This window comes from Adiantum capillus-veneris, chromosome 11 (genome assembly GCF_014529385.1).
Source record: "Adiantum capillus-veneris isolate H3 chromosome 11, ASM1452938v2, whole genome shotgun sequence".
Lineage (NCBI taxonomy): Eukaryota > Viridiplantae > Streptophyta > Polypodiopsida > Polypodiales > Pteridaceae > Adiantum > Adiantum capillus-veneris.
In genome coordinates this window covers 38877613-38891963 of record NC_140941.1, presented here as the reverse complement: position 1 = coordinate 38891963, position 14351 = coordinate 38877613, and the positions used below count along the sequence as shown (strand labels likewise).

Sequence of the window (14351 nt, the reverse complement as noted above, 5' to 3'; positions counted from 1 at the left end):
AGACGACCTTTGACACCTTGTAGAAGTCCATCAACCTCATCACCTATACCTACACATACGACATCACCCATTCCTTCATCCGGTCCCGCATCTTCTCGATCACCTTCTCCAGTAAAGCTCTCTCCTATTCTGCTACAGCAGGCTATTGTGCAACAGGCTACACAAGGGGCCATGGAGCCGTTAGCTAGCGTTTTGGCTAAGGTAAACATCAAGTTCCCTACATTCAAAGGACTCTCTTCAGAAGATGCTGACGACCATGCAAGGAGGTTTGTATCTCTCTGTAGGGGTCGTGGTCTTAACAGAGAAGATGCTTATTTGGTACTCTTTCCATCCACCTTGGATGGCTTAGCAGACAAATGGTACAGCCAGTTTGCAGAGAACCATTTTGCAACCTGGGCAGCCTTAAGGCAACAGTTCTGTGCAGCTTTCAGGCCCAGTGACTACCAGGAGAAGGTGTTGGATGAGTTAGCCAACATGGTCCTCCAGCCAGAGGAGACTTTTGCAGAGCTTATGACTAAGACCAAGTCTCTGGTTGCCAAGCTGTCCCAGCAACCAGGTGAATTTATGGTTAAGAAGTGGGTAGAGAAGGCGCTTCCCAAAAGTTCTCAGCAAAAACTACGAGAGAGTCTCCGATCCGACGCCACTTTGGAGGAGTTCATCGCAGCTGCTACTAGGATAGAGGGGGCTAGGAAGTTGTTCAACAACTCCCCTCACATAGCGACCCCCTCTGTGTCTTCGGAAAGTCCTGCTGATCCATTGACTTCTTTACGTAGAGAACTTGAAGCCCTAAAACTACAACGCACTCTTCAAGAGGAGAAAAATATCTCTCTTCGCCAGGAGAAACCCCCACATCTTGAGGCTTTGGATCAAATCAAGAGAGAGCTAGAAGAGCTGCGGTCTCAACAGGAGACTAAGGCTATGGTATGGTGCAGCTCGTGTCGCTCTCCAGGACATCCTCCACAAGACTGTCCCCTTCGGGCTTATTGCCACTTCTGCGAGAAGTCTGGGCATGAAGACAAGGATTGCTACTATATCAAGGGGTTACGGCAGATACAACAAAATCTAGGTCCTTCTCTCCAACAAGGACTTACACCTGCATCAAACCTGGTGTCACCATATAGCCATCAGAACTCGATGCCACCTCTTTTAACAACACCTCCTATGCAAGGTATGCACAACAACTTTACATCCCCCAGCTTTTATCATGCTAGTACTCCTTCAGTTCCCCAAAGCTTCTACACGTCAGCATCCGGTCCAATGCAGCAAGGGCCGAGACCACCTCGCCCTTCAAATAGGCCAATTTTGTGCTACAGGTGCGGGGAGTATGGACACTATTAGAGCAAATGTTCCTTACCAGAAGGGTCCCCTCCTTGTCGACATTGCCCGGAAGCTAAGGATCACTATAGTAAGGATTGCCCAAAACAACGAGCGTCCACATCTGCAAGCACAAGCCAACAGGAGTTTACATTTCCAAAGCTTAACCTCATCACAGTAAGCTCCATTCCACAGGCACCGCCTTCCACTCTTGTAGTTGCCTCTCAAGAAGGGTTGAAGCAAGTGGAAGAGCAGGCTGGGGTGCTCACACGGGCACAGAGAGCTGCTCTTGGCCTCAACCTCCCTGGTGGTCCAATCTTTCCATCTCCTGTCACACAAATGAGTCAAACTCCAGTAGTAGCTAACAAACCAGCAGGTAGTGTCAAGAACCAACCTACCTCGCTTCTATCAGATATTGATGGTGCTTTCATCGAAGCAGTAGAGGACTTGCAGAAGCTTAAGGTACCAAAATAAGCTCTAATCAAAGGAAACAAGCCCACAGCAGAGTCTATCTTGAAACACTTTTCAGCAAGTGTCACTGTACGACATGCTTCGACTTGATGCAAATTTTAGAAGTGACACCCTTTCCATCATCCAGTCTTTGTACCGTGGTGCAGGGCCTAGTGGAGGGCACCTACCTGTGCATCCCTTGGGGTCCTACATGATTTCATATCCAGTTGCTCCCCTCACCGACTATAAAAGTCCTCGTCTCACTGTGTCTATTCTTGGGCATCAATTCTCAGGCGTCATAGTGGATGGTGGATCTGGGATCAATTTGATGCCAGAATTTACTATGTTGGCCTTAGGTCTGCAGCCTACCCGCCCTGCTCCATCCACTGTTACATTGGCAGACCAGAGGACAGTCTACCCTGTCGGCATAGTAGAGAAGGTGCCTTTGATGATACAAGACTTCACATTTAGCTTGGATTTTGTGGTGGTCAGTCTTCCTCAAGTGGAGGTGAGGATTTCCTTTGCTGATTGGTCGACCATGGTTGAGGCATACTAAGGCACTTCATGATTGGGGCAACGACGCCATGTGGATACATACTCCTGGCTCCCCCATACAACCAATTCGGCTCGAAGGAGGTATGGATCCAGTGGTTCATCACAGCTCATTGTCAGTACAATCCAACCCCGACCCTGAGCAGCCCATCCCACCTGATGGGTATGACGAAGACCTGCTGCAGTGGTTGGAAGCTACCGCCTCGATGCCATGTTATATGGTCTCTATTCAAAACTCACATGTGCCGGTAACACTCTCTCTTCCAACTCCTCAGGTAGACACAGATGTCACAAGTCCTACACTAGACAGTGGTCCTACAGCAGACAGTGGACCAATCCAAGAAGTAAGTGGGTCAACCCCAAATTCTCATGATTCAGATGATCCTCCTATGGAAGCCCTCGGCCTCGGGGAACCTATCACGCATCACCGAAGGGGGACAAAATCCCCTCTGCATGAACTCGCCAAAGATTCCCCCCTTCCTCTAACATCTCCCAGGTCAGATGCCCTGCCCACTCTAAAGCACCCGGTTATGTCTGTGTCTGAAGATTTACCCTTCGATGAGCTTCCACCTGGATGGTTACAAGAAGAGTATGCAGAGTTTCCAATCAATCAAACGCCAGCAAATGATGTCTCGAAGCTCCAAGAGGCAGCTCATGTTTCAACTTCTGAAGTACCCTCCACAATTACATCTCCTGACCCTGCCAAAAAAGTCAACCTAGGTGACCCGGGCAACCCTCAGCACGTCCTCTTAGAAGCTTGGTTATGGGAGCATCCCGCATTACTTGACCAGGTAGTTTCTTTTATTCACTCTTTTAAGGATGTTTTTGCTTGGTCCTACAAGGATTTGGAAGGGATCCCACCAGAATTGGGTCTCCACACAATCCCTCTGGTTGAAGGAGCTAAGCCTATCAGAGGTCGAGCTTATAAGCTCAACCCAAAGTATGCAGAGGTTGTCTAGTCAGAGCTCGAAAAAATGCAAGAGGCAGGGATCATTGTACCTGTGGAGCACTCTGAGTGGTTATCACCCATGGTGATAGCGCCTAAGAAGCAGTCCAATAAAATTCGGGTGTGTAGATTACCGCGCGCTGAATAAGGTAACTATTCCAGATAGTTTTCCCCCACCTTTCACTGAGCGTGTGCTCGAAGATGTAGCAGGGCATGTTTTGTACAGTTTTATGGATGGGTTTAGTGGATACAATCAGTTGGGCATCCATCCAGGTGATCGGTTGGAAACGGCTTTTGTGACTCCCTGGGGTATTTTTATCTCCACTAGAATGTCTTTTGGGTTGAAAAACGCTCCTCCTCCTTTCAATCGAGCGGTGTATCTCATCTTTTGTCCTCTGCTTACGGATCATCTTCACATCTTCATGGACGATTTTTCGACCTTCTCAGGTGCTCAATGTTCAACCCCACTGGAAAATCTAGAGGAACACCTTGCTCAGCTCTCTGTTGTCTTCCTCAGGTGCAGAGAGGCACGGCTAAAACTAAATCCTAACAAATGTCACTTTTTGGTCACTGAAGGCACACTTCTAGGCCATGTGGTGTCTGCCAAAGGTTTAGCAACAGACCAGAGAAGATCGTGGCAATCTTGAAGTTACCACCTCCCTTCAATCCGAAAGGTGTTCAAAGCTTTGTAGGCCACACAGGATATCATCGTAGGTTCATACGAATGTATGCACAGGTGGCTCAACCATTGACCCAACTCACTAGTGCTACAGTACCCTTTACATGGTCAAAACCTGAGGCTGAAGCATTTGAATACCTCAAAAAGCGCCTCACTGAAGCACCTATTTTAGTGGCTCCAGTTTGGTCTCTTCCTTTTCATGTGCATACGGATGCCAGTCAACTGGCTGTGGGAGTTGTGCTGACTCAGCCTAGTAAAGAGTGAAACCTGGATCGCACTATTCACTATGCAAGTCGCCTGCTCACCAAAGCAGAGCGCAACTACAGCACCACAGAAAGGGAAGGTTTGGCTATGGTGTATTCTTTACAAAAGTTTCGTCATTACTTGTTAGGGGTTCACTTCACTATCATCACAGATCATCATGCGCTAGGCTATCTTCTAAATAAACCCCAAGTTGCAGGAAGAGTGTGGAGATGGCTACTCATATTCCAGGAGTTCGACTTCGAAGTAGTTCTTAGTCCGGGCAAGCGGCACGTCATGGCCGACCATCTCTCTCGCATACACACAGGTGAGCCCAATACTGGGGTTAATGATGATTTTCTTGACAGTCATCTTTTTAAGGTGGACACAACCCCAGAATGGTATGGAGATGTGTTCCATCTGCTCTCTATTGGCCTATATCCTGAGAATGCTTCTCCCTTGCAAAAAAAGAAGACTCTTGCTAAAGTCTAGACCGTTCTCTTTGATTGGCGGACAGCTCTATAAATCGGGGCCAGATGGTGTGCTGCGAAGGTGCGTCTCCCCTCATGAGGTAGACCACATTCTAGAGGATGCACACTGTGGTCCTATAGGTGGCCACTATCCAGGTCACATCACGGCACAAAAAATCTTACAGACGGGCTTGTGGTGGCCCTATATATTTCGAGATGCTATTGCTCATGTCAAGATTTGTGATGTCTGCCAGCGATGTGCGCCTAAGCCTAGCAAGCAATCAAATCGCCTTCTCCAGGTATCGATGGCGTGGTTGCCCTTTGAGAGATGGGGTTTGGACTTTGTTAGTCAAGTTACTCCATCTACTCAAACAGGCAATCATAAGTATCTCTTGGTAGGAACAGATTATGCAACGAAATGGGCCGAAGTGGTGGCTACCATCGACAGCACAGCAGCCACTGTCGCAAAATTTTTGTATGAAAATATTTTTTGCAGGTTTGGGTGTCCTCTAGAAGTCACCAGTGATCGAGGTAGTCATTTTGTCAACGACTTGATCTCCACTCTCCTCACGAATTACAAGATTTTTCATCGCAAATCTTGCTCTTACTATCCTAGAGCAAATCTTGCTCTTACTATCCTAGAGCAAATGGGCAGGCTGAAAGCACTAACAAAGTGCTAATCGCGCTTCTTAAGAAACCTTGTCATCTGCATCCAACCTCTTGGGCTCGGGCTATCCTCGGCACAGTTTGGGCTTATCGCACCTCCTTCAAGGAAACCACTAACTACACCCCATTCCAACTAGCTTTTGGCTTAGAGGCAATTGCACCATATGAGTTCAACTCAGGTTCAGCAAGAGTGGGAAGCGTTCGTGTCACAGCTGGGAGTGCTTCAGCTGGGAGTGCTTCAGCAAACCTCTCTCCTCTCTCAATGTTAGAAGAAAGCAGGAGATTAGCTTCACATGCTCTCCAAGCCGAGCAGATTCGTCGCAAAGCGTGGCATGATCGTCATCTCCGAAGGCCGAAAATAATGCAAGGCTCGTTGGTGCTACTCTATCAAGCTAAGTATCTAAAAAAAGCTAAGAAGTTGATCCCAGCCTGGCAAGGGCCCTTCAGGGTACAGGAGATTTTGGCACAGGGGGCTGTCCAGTTAGTCACTTTGGAAGGCGTTCCTTTGCCACTGGTAAATGGCTCCAGAATCAAGTGCTATTACTCCTCTGAGTAAAGGGTCTGCAACTATTCCGCCATCTGTAGGTTCTATGTCCCATCTCTCTCCTCCCCACTATCTTTCCATCAAAACGGGTGTTCTGTTACTGGCTCTCCTTCCCACAATCTTTCCACCAAAATGGGTATTCTATTACTGTCTCAGTTTCTGCTATGTCTGTAAGTTTCCGCTTTTCCTCTAAGATATCTTTTCTCCACTAAGTCTTGGTAATTGGGTATTGTCTTGAACTTCTACAGCCCAATCACTCCTCTAATTGTTTCTCTCCTCAGTGTTATTTGACGTTAAGTACTAAGGTCTTTCCAGTTAAGCTTCTATCGGGAGTCTCCAAAGGTCGTGGTTTTGTTCAGTTTGAACAAGTGGAATCTGCTTAGATGGCGATTGAGAAAGTGAACGATATGTAATCAAGGACTTGATGAGCCTCACAATTCAATAATGTCTAGGTGAAGAATATGGCAGAGTTTACGTCAAAAAACTTTTGGTCTCATTAGCAGCAGAAAACCTTTGGTCCCATTCGCAGTGCAGCTCGTCCTCTAGCTACAGGAAGGGGCCATTAGAGTTCTGTACTTTTGTGCTCCAAAACTTGCTATGAGTAAAAATTGCTTGCGAGTCTTAATCTCCTAATAGCCTTCTTTTCTCTAAGCTTCAGCAACCAACAAATCTAATTCTCCCAATCTGAATCTGCAAACAGAAACTTGTCTTCCTTCTCTTTGTATCTGCTCACTGCGTCCTTCTCTTCCCGGGTATCTGCGCCCCTACTCTCCCTGGACCCTATCCCTCTACCCAACCTCTCGCCCCTACAATCTACTCAACCCCAGCGCCCTACTCTCCCTCACCCCCTCGACCCTATCCCTCCACCTTACACCCCCTTGCCCCTACCTACCCTAACCCCCTCGCCTTACTTCCTTCGCCCCTACCCTCCCCTTAAACCCTCGCCCCTACCCACTCTCTCTACCCTCGCCCCTAGCCCCCCTTACTCCCCTCGCCCCTACCCACTCTCTCTACCCTCGCCCCTATCCACCCTCTCCCCTTGCCCCTATCCACCCTCTGTCTCGCCCCTACCGACCTATTCTCACCCCTACCCTCCCTTACTCCCCTCGCCCCTATCCACCCTCTCCCCTCGCCCTACCCACTCTCTCTACCCTCGCTCCTACCCTCCTCCTTGCACCCCTCGCCCCTACCCCACCCCAACTCCCCGCCTTACTCCCCTCGCCCTTACCCTACCCAAACCCCTCGTCCTCATCAATCCCCTCGCCCAAACTCCTCTTCCTGCATCCATCCGCCTGCTCATCGCTTTTTTTGAAAGTGCCGCCTACTCGCTTCTTGCTTAATCATCGCTTTTTTAAAGTGCAGCCTCCTGTGTAATCAAGCTTTTCCAAGTACAGCTTTCTGGGAAATAGTTATTCCAAGTACAGCGCTACATCTCTGAATCTGGGAGTTCCAGAGTTCACCCTGCACACTGGCCAAGCTAGGTAGCTAGCTTTACGATGGTTGGTACAAGCAAACAAGTTAGGAAGAAGAAAGCTCTCTCTCCAGAGAGGCCAACTGAGACATCCCAAAGTTCTGCTGAGGAAGAGGATGTGGATACCTCAGGCCATGGCCTCACCGATTTGTCCTCCACTGATCACAGTGATGAAAATTACAAGGCGTCCGACTCAAGCTCTGCTTCCGACTCAGAGTCTTCTAGCAAAGAGGAAGAGGAAGAGGAAGAGGATGAAGAAGAAGAAGCTCTGTGGCCACTCTCCTGGCATGGTCCCAGTGGCCACCTACGTGCTTCCTGCTGTGGCCAGATCACTTCTCTGCCAAAGTCCCAGTGCATCAGTAACTTTCTGTGCTTGTATTCCTGCTGCATGACCTCACACTACTACTATTTCTCTCTCTTTTTACCCTACCAGAGCTAGCATGAACTAGAATTGCATTGATGAAGAACGCCAATAATGTCTTATAGTGGTGATCTTGAGACTATGTTTTCCAAGTCAGCTTAAATGTGTGCATGCCCATGTAGATGTGTGTACTCTTCATAAAATTAGCCATACAAGTAAAAAATAAATAAATAACAGATTGAGAAGTAGTTTATTAAGATGACAATATCCAGAGATAATACATGCTAGAACATCTTGTAAGAAGTAGCCAAGAGAAGATTATCCACCTATTGTATTTGATGTTAGATCTTCTTTGTGGTGCTAAAGTACACAACATCACCAATCAAAAAGTAAACCTCCATGGTAAAATTAGAATGCTAATATATATAGCCAATTTTCTTCAAAAAAGTACAACTACTAACTAGTACAACCCCAAAATCAGCCCCTACAAAGGTGGCTCGACCCTAGGAAGGTAGGGCTTCATTTGGCACGATGTACAGCTCACTTATCTTCATATACAATTTATAAGTACACATGACTAGCTACTAAAAGGTTCCGATTGGAAAAGAGGTGCTACACATGAAGACTCTCATTCAAGGTAGGGTCTTCACAAAGAGTAGATTTTGTCATGGGACAAAGCATACACCCCTTTAGCAGGGCTACAGTGTCACTTCACAGGACAGGCAGACAGTTGGACAGTTAGTCACAGTTGGTCTGGTTCACACTGGACGGACCCTCTGGGCTGGGGGTGACATGTGGCAGGCAACGTACCGACGGTGGTCTAGTGGACATCGTGGCCAGGTCACCACCACCACTCAGTTTGGAGATAGACTTAGCTGACTGGACATTTATGAGCCGTTGGTGACTCTTTATGGTTGTACATATGAGTAGTCGTGGGGGCCAGTGGCATTATCTTGTACGTAGTCGTCTAGAGTGAGTTAATTCACAGAGCACATCTTCACCATCCTTGCACATCTGAGCCTCGACACCCCATTGTACCTGTGAGTCCTGGGCTGGAGCTGAGTGTGCTACGCCAGAGTCTGTATCAGTTTTTGAGATAGTCGAGTCATATGTTCTGGTCTGTTGTTGTGTCTTTGTGAGCTCTGTTGATGTCTATTGCTTCCTTTCTGTTTGGGCTGTTTGAGTGAGATTGTCATGCACATTGCACTGAGGACCACCCACTGTAGAGAGCTCGACACATTATCCGCGCTACAACCCCACACATCCACCCCTCTCCCCTCCCCCCCCCCCCCCCCTTCTTGCCCCCCATTGTGGTTTGGACCATGACAACAAACAATCATGTCAACTACTCATGTCACAAAGACTCATGAGATACCTCTCCTCAAAGTAGGGAAGCATGCCTAAACCAAGCTATCACGGAGAAATCAAATAACTTCAAAGAACGAGGTTGAGAATCTTCCCATGTCTTTAACAAATGTCACTGGTCACCAACAAGTCACTATCACCCTTCTTCCTCTTCATCCTTCTGCCCTATTGTGCTGCTGCCCTTTTGATTTTTTGAAAAATATTTAGAAGGGGGATGCCCTTTCTTCCCCCAATGGGTGTAAGTTTTGATGTTACAATAGTCCCTAGCTATATGCCCTACTTTCCTACACTCATAGCACTTTGTTATTCCTTTTTTACTGGTTGGGACGGGCTTACTGTGGAATTTTCCCTCTCCTTTTGGGAGGCTCTCGAACAGACATTTCTTTTCATGTTAAATGTGGCTTGGGAGATACAAGATTTTCCATTATCTTGGAAAGAGGGTTTACTTAAATTGTTGCCTAAGCAAGCACTTTGCGAGCAATTCTCTCACTGGCGGCCTATTACTTTGATGCCTATGGTTTACAAGATATTGGCTACGATGTTGGTGCTCCACATTAAAGATATTGGCTAAGATGTTGGTGCTCCACATTGAAGACCGTCTACTTACAGGACTGGTGGCCTATTACTTTGATGCCTATGGTTTACAAGATATTGGCTAAGATGTTGGTGCTCCACATTAAAGACCATCTACTTACAGGACTTCATCAGGCTTAGTATGGTAATCATGGACAATTTGACTAATGCTATGATTGGCATGGAGCATAGCAAAGTAGACCCAGCAAGATGTGCTTGTTATGCAAGTTGATATTGAAAAGGCCTTTGACATTGTGCAATGGGACTTCATTGCTGCCACGATGAGGTGTCTAGGGTTTGGTCCTAAATTGTTGCCACGATGAGGTGTCTAGGGTTTTGTCCTAAATTGGCTAATTTAGTTTATTTCTTGTATGCTTGCAATACGTCTTGAGGGATCCTAGAAGGTGAATTGACGGAATCTTGGCCTCTTGGTTGTTTGACCTCTACTGGCCTTTGTTGAGCGTCTTCATGGTTTGCAGTTACCTTCAGGTCATACTTTTATTGGGCAGGCTTATGCAAATGTATGCCTCACAACAAGTAGGCAGACGTCCAAGTGATTATGGAAGCTTTGGGATTGTTTGGGCTGGTCTTAAAATCAACTTTTACAAATCGAAGCTTCTGCCACTTTGACAGTTCGCCTCGCCAAGCATATTTCCTCTCTTGTTGCGGCATTCGTGTGGATAAGGATGTGGTGGATGCAGCCGGATACACTTTTGAGTTTCCTTTTGCCGCTCACCGTTTTGGATTGGGTATGCATTACCGTCAGTTCTAGAGACTTCAGCAAATGCTGGTCGATTTTTTGCCCATTTTACGTTTGCCTGATGGTGATCGCATGTCCGATTGGAATCTTCAAGAAATGCTTTCTCTGCCATTCGAGTTTATGCTATTCTCCTACCCCACCTTGGCTTGCTGACCATTGTAATGCCCTTTGGCACATGCACAAATTTGATATCTAGTGGAGGAAGCTTCTCTCTGCCCTGTGGAAAAGTCACTTGCCTTTGAAGAAGCGATTGTTTTTTTGGCGTTGTTTTCTTGGAGTGCTCCCGGTGGGCACTTTTCTTAGGGCACGTCATATCCGCCCTTGTTCTTGTGTCCGTTGCTCGACTGCAGAAGAGAATGTTTTCCACCTGGTGTGGGATTGTTTTCCACCTGGTGTGGGATTGCTGCCTTGCTAGAGATTTTCTTTGCCGCATATCGGCTGGTATGCGGCTCCGTTTTCCGGCGATGGTTTTCCACAAATGGTTTTAGGCATTTGGCATTTTCTCATCTACGTTGCAGCGATTCGCGGTCTTCTTTATGTGGATCAGATATTGGGCTTATTGGAGCCTGTGGCGCCAACGTAATGGCTATATGTTCCATCGCATTGATGGAGATCCCTTCCCATTCTTTAAGCTTTCTCTCAGGCAATCTTTACAGTTCGCCTTGGAAGTTGGTGATATCATCGTAGAGATACATTAGCTTTCCTATGAATGCTTTTAGCCATATTGTACAGCCGAACACTTCTGTGTTCTTTCCCTTCTTTATGATCTTTTCAATGGGTTTGCCTCGCTTTGAGGTTTCCCACTAGTAAATTAATCGAACTGATTTACAAAAAAGTGTGTGTGTGTGTGTGTGTTTTGTGCAGACCCAGCCCGCAGCACAGCAGCCTTGTGCAATCGACCCTCGGTTTTCTGTTCTGCTCGTGTGCGCGTGTGTGTGTGTGTGTGTGCGTGCGTGTGTGTGTGTGCACGTGCGCCCCTAAGAAGACATTATGTGAATACTTCTCGCACTGGCGTCCGATCACGCTTATGCCGGTTGTTTATAAATTGTTGTCGAAAATGATAGCTTCTCCTATTAAGGATCATTTGTTCTCAGGCATATATCCTGCTCAATATGGATTCATTCCTCGCAGGCAAATTATGGATAATATTGCTAATGCTTTTGTTGGGATTGAGTATGCAAAATATACTGGACAGGATGTACTTATCATGCAGGTTGATATAGAGAAAGCATTTGACACGATTCAATGGGATTTCATCGCTTAGACTATGAAGGCTTTGGGCTTTGGTTCCAAGATGTGTCGAGTGGTCTATTTCTTATATGAGAATAGTCAATCTGCTGGAATCATTGATGGTGAGTTGACTCGATTATGGGATCTTGGTAGATCGGTTAGGCAAGGTTGCCCTTTGAGTGCTATGTTGTATGCTATTGCTACGCACACTCTTTTGTTGTACTTGGACTCCTTGACTGTGTGTGGGCGTTTACATGGGTTGGAATTGCCATCTAGAGATCATTTTGTGGCACAAGCATATGCGGATGACTCCATGTTTTGGCCTAGAAATACACCGGAGGATGTTCAATGTATAATGGAAGCATTGCATCTTTATGGACAACCTGCAGGATTGCGAGTAAACTTTCGAAAGTCTAAATTGTTACCGTTGCATCAAATGGATTGGCACTCAGTATTATGGTCTATGTCAAGTGTGAGTGAGTGTACGCTTGCGGGGGATTTGGATGTGTGGTGAATTCTTCGGCCTTGTCTGTCGCGCGACTCTGTTCTGCACAACATCTACCCTGTGCAGGCCCTTCACAACGCGTCGGGGGTGGAAGTTTGATTTCGCCTGCACGCGGTCCTTCCGTCGTCTTGTGTGCGAGAGAGGGGTGTGTGTTTTTGTACAGCTAGCCGGTCTGTGTCTGCCTGTGTATATAGCAGTCTATATGAAAAACTCCCCAAAAAAAAAAGAGTGTGTGTGTGAGAGCTTCACATGGATTCCACGGATCAGTGTATATATAAGCGTCGTAAAGCCATGGAAACTTCGGAGATGGATGCTTTGAGTCTTATCAAAGAATGTTTGCATGAGGACTTCGAGGATGCACGTCAAGCCTGGGAAGGATCCGCTCCTGTTATTGAAGTGCGCATCCCTACACAGGAGCTCATGGATCCTGTTGCTCAATATGCACTTAACGCGGTGATTCTTTTTTTCCCGGGTAGAATGCCTACTGCTCAGGATGTAGGCCAATGGGTTGATTTCCTGCTCAAACGGCAAGCAGTCCGAGGGGTTTACTTTGGTGCGCGAGGGTTCTACGAAGTCTTGCTAGCTGACATGGATGCTCGGGATGCTCTGCTTGAAATGTCTCCTCTTTTCTTCAATACACAGATGACTCATGTGCTGCCTTGGGTTCTTACCAAGGACTATCAGAGTCTCATTCGTCACAAGTGTCTCGTCTGGGTTGAGGTGGTCGACTTTCCTCGCACTTAGCGTCATTTTCTTCCTTTGTTGGCTGCTCAGTTAGGCAAAGTCATTTGTCCTCCTAAGCTGGAGGCAAACACAAACCGTTTTTGTATTTTGTGGGACACGGATATCCCCACACCAGTAGGTATTTCGATCGATTCTGGGGATACAGTGGTTGGAAAGTGCCCATTTAAGCTTAAATGGGGCAAGTTTGCAAATTCTTGCTTCCGATGTGATAAATTTGGTCATACGCAGTCCGAATGTCCGGAACCAAATTTGCAACCACCTCCTTCCGCTGTCCCTGCTCCTCAACCTTGCTCGCCTCCGAAACCTTCTACTGAGGTTCAAACTAAAGGAGTTTCAACCTCCTCCCCCTCAGCTGGGGCGATTAGAGGCAAGGGGAAACAAGTACAATTGTCTGCACTTTCTGCTTCTCCAAATATTAAAGACAAGGGAAAAGAAGAGGTTTTGACCTCTCAAACTTGGATGGTGCCCAAGAAACTTGTCAAAGCTGCTACACCTTGTGTTCCGGCATCTTCTCGTAATTATGTCCCTCCTTTGAAGAATGTTGCTCAGAAAAAACTCCCTTGTAATGACAACACTTCTTTAGCTGAAGCTTGGGACAAGGTTGTTCATTCTTACAAGGAGGTTGTTACTGGAGAAGCTTCTTCATCGCAAGGTGCATTTCCTGTCGATTATCCAGGTCCAAGTATTGACCCACCTTCTCAGGTACCTTCAGCTGGGGAGGATGTGTCGATGGGCACTGGTACTTGAGTTTTATTCCCCCCTTTCTTTCCTTGTTTCCTCGTCCGCTGTATATACCATATAGAATGCGTAGTTCTTTGAATTGCATCTCCTATAATGTGCGTGGGTTATGCAATCACGACAAGTGGCGGCTTACCTGGCACTATGTACATACATGTAAAGCAGACATTGTGGTTCTTCAAGAGCATAACCAACACCAATTTGTAGGACAGACTTCTTACTTTGCGGGCTACTGGATAGCTTATGCAAGATCAGCTGGCCATTCTGGAGTGCTTATGCTTGTTCGACATGAACTCTTCCCAACCTTAGTCTTTAATGACCCGGCTGGGAGATGGATGGTCATCCAGTGTATTGTTAATGGAGAAGTTTTCGAATTTGGAGGATTATATGCATATACAGCTTCTGCAGATAGAGCACAGTTGTGGAGTGCTATCTCTTCTTTTTGTTGGCGTTCCAATGCCTTTCTCTGCGGGGATTTTAATAATGCACCAAACCTTGTGGATAATACTACTAGCCATTCTCACATGCTTCATATGGAACGACAATCTTGGGACCAATTTATGTCGACCTGTAATGGGCTTGATTTGTGGCCCTTTTTGCATGCGACTGATCCAGGCTTTACTTTTCAGCATAATGTTCAATCCATGTATCGCGTTCGGCTGGATCGCTCGTATCTTTTTCACATGCAACAATATGATGACTTTGTATGCGAGATGAGGATTGATTATGCTATGTGTCTCTCG

At 46.7% G+C, this 14351-nt stretch overlaps 2 protein-coding genes across 4 annotated transcripts in view; both read left to right on the top strand.

Moving 5' to 3' along the window:
* Positions 1–14351, top strand: part of LOC147447124 (uncharacterized) — a 326621-nt gene that overhangs the window by 269822 nt on the left and 42448 nt on the right. The window lies entirely within an intron of this gene.
* On the top strand, positions 11256–12947 carry LOC147447125 (uncharacterized). Its single transcript, XM_086524251.1, has one exon. The coding sequence runs from the start codon at positions 12376–12378 to the stop codon at positions 12868–12870; it is 495 nt and encodes a 164-aa protein (XP_086380377.1). The 5' UTR covers positions 11256–12375; the 3' UTR covers positions 12871–12947.